Raw genomic sequence first — 2500 nt, 5'->3', positions numbered from 1 at the left:
CTGGCAGCTGACGGAACCATCGTGATCACAACAGCAAATGATGATGCCCTGGGGATTACTCGTGCACCCCGTACAACAGCTACGGGACCCTTGGGGAGTCCAACCCCACACACGTAATATTAAAGGTCAGTCTGTCCTTCGATAACTAACCGCTCTCCGATCATTCATTCTCCCCTTCTCTCTCTCGCTGCGATCCAGGTTCTGTTAGATCCGTGTATCTTAATGTTGTGTCCTTCAATAATCAGACAAGGACTGCAGGAACGATCAACAGGTGTTTACTGAATGAGGGTTACTCTAGAACTAACTGTACAGATTACTACTCAGGGTTTATATACAGGTGTGGTCACTGCCGGTACTGCAGTATACATGAGCTGTAAAAAGTAGTTCTCCCCTTAAAGGTACATACATTACAATTCCTCCCCCTTTTAGATTAACAGTACCATAACACTCATTTAACAATTAAATATCAAACTAATTACAATTAACACTTTTAACATGCAACGTTAGCTGAAAATAGTCTATTATAAATTCAGTCTTTGGGGAGGCTTCCTGATCCTTTCTGGACAGCGCCTTTCCCGAGTGTCTTGCTCTTGGTGCGGAGGCGATTCTGGCCCCCTGTCGTCGGTTGGTTCATCAGCTTCCGATGCTACTGTTTCTGGGGTAGATGCGACCTGTACGTCGGGTTCATCACCAGGTACGTATGGGCGAGACATGGGGTTGACTCATTCCTGTGACTCTAGGATCTGGTCAGCATGGCGTCTCACGATGCTCTCCCCAACGTCCACTGTGTACATTAGTGGCCCCTGCCGTGTGCATATCGTTCCTGGTTGCCATTTCTCTGTTCGGTAGTCGCGGCCAAGACTGGTTGCCCTACATTGAAGCTCCTTGTTGGCTTCTCATGGATGTGCTGGAATTGCTTATTCTCAACATCTCTTCGTACATTTGGTCTGAGCAAATCCAGACGAGATCTCAACCTTCGGTTAAAGAACATCATGGCCGGGGCCTGGTTGGTGACTGCATGTGTCGCATTTCTGTAGGCGAACAGGAAATTGTCCACCTTATGCTGCAGTGGAATGTCGTCATCGCACATGGCCCTTACTGCTTTTTTAAAGGTTTGTATGAACCTCTCAGCCAATCCATTTGTGGCTGGATGACACGGGGCAGATGTGTAATGCCCTTACCCCATTCCTTTTCATAAAACTTCGAAACTCTTCGGACACAAATTGTGGTCCGTTATCAGAGCAAATCTGCTCTCATAGAGTCATAGAGTCATAGAGTTTTACAGCACAGAAAGAGGCCCTTCGGCCCATCGTGTCTGCGCCGCCCATCCATCCCTGTCCAGTCCTAATCCCATTTTCCAGCATTTGGTCCATAGCCTTGTATGCAATGGCATTTCAAGTGCTCATCCAAATGCTTCTTGAATGTTGTGAGGGTTCCTGCTCCACCACCCTTTCAGGCATTGAGTTCCACATTCCAACCACCCTCTGGGTGAAAAAGTTCCTCCTCAAATCCCCTCTAAATCTCCTGCCCCTTACCCTGAATCTATGCCCCCTTGTTATTGACCCCCCCACTAAGGGGAAAAGTTCCTCTTTATCTACCCTATCTATGCCCCTCATCATTTGTACACCTCAATCAGGTCCCCCCTCAGCCTTCTCTGCTCCAAAGAAAACAACTCCAGCCTGTCCAGCCTCTCTTCATAGCTGAGGCGCTCCATCCCAGGTAACATCCTGGTGAATCTTCTCTGCACCCTCTCCAAAGCAATCACATCCTTCCTATAGTGAGGCGACCAGAACTGCACACAGTACTCCAGCTGTGGCCTCACCAGCGTTTTGTACAGCTCCATCATAACCTCCTGCTCTTATATTCTATGCCTCGGCTAATGAAGGCAAGTATCCCATAATGCCTTTTTAACCACCTTATCTACCTGCTCCGCTGCCTTCAGGGATCTATGTACATGTACACCAAGGTCCCTCTGACCCTCTGTACTTCCTAGGGTCCTACCACTCATTGTGTATTCCCTTGCCTTATTTGTCCGTCCAAATGCATCACCTCGCACTTTTCAGGGTTAAAATTCCATTTGCCACTTTTCCGCCCATCTGACCAACCCGTTTATATCGTCCTGTAGCCGGAGGCTTTCCTCCTCGCAATTTACCCACCCCACCAATTTTCGTGTCATCTGCGAACTTACTGATCATACCTTTTACATTCTCATCCAAATCATTAATGTAGATCACAAACAATAAGGGACCCAGCACCGATCCCTGAGGTACCCCACTGGACACAGGCTTCCAGTCACAAAAGCAACCTTCGACCATCACCCTCTGCCTCCTGCCACTCAGCCAGTTTAGGATCCAACGCGCTCTGGCAAGCGTTCCTGGCAAAAATGGTCCGTAGGACTGCAGTAGTTTTCTCCGTGGTGGTGGAGGACATTTTGATCACCTCAGGCCATTTCGAGTGCGCATCCACAGCTATTAAAAACATTGAGTCCATGAATGGACCA

At 48.2% G+C, this 2500-nt stretch overlaps 1 protein-coding gene across 1 annotated transcript in view; it reads left to right on the top strand.

The window, feature by feature from the left end:
* Window positions 1-135, top strand: part of LOC147087068 (protein turtle homolog A-like) — a 30127-nt gene extending 29992 nt beyond the window's left edge. Inside the window, exon 5 of the mRNA XM_085978099.1 lies at window positions 1-135. This exon is cut by the window's left edge and continues 15 nt beyond it. Within this exon, the coding sequence (XP_085834225.1) occupies window positions 1-117 (117 nt within the window). The 3' untranslated portion in view covers window positions 118-135.
* Window positions 136-2500: the final 2365 nt, after the last annotated feature.

The sequence above is a fragment of the Somniosus microcephalus genome, unplaced genomic scaffold (genome assembly GCF_052327205.1).
Source record: "Somniosus microcephalus isolate GS21.2 unplaced genomic scaffold, FLI_Smic_1.0 unresolved_chr6, whole genome shotgun sequence".
In the NCBI taxonomy this organism is placed as follows: Eukaryota; Metazoa; Chordata; class Chondrichthyes; order Squaliformes; family Somniosidae; genus Somniosus; species Somniosus microcephalus.
Note: the sequence above shows the minus strand (reverse complement) of the source record. Positions and strands in the feature narration are given on the sequence as shown.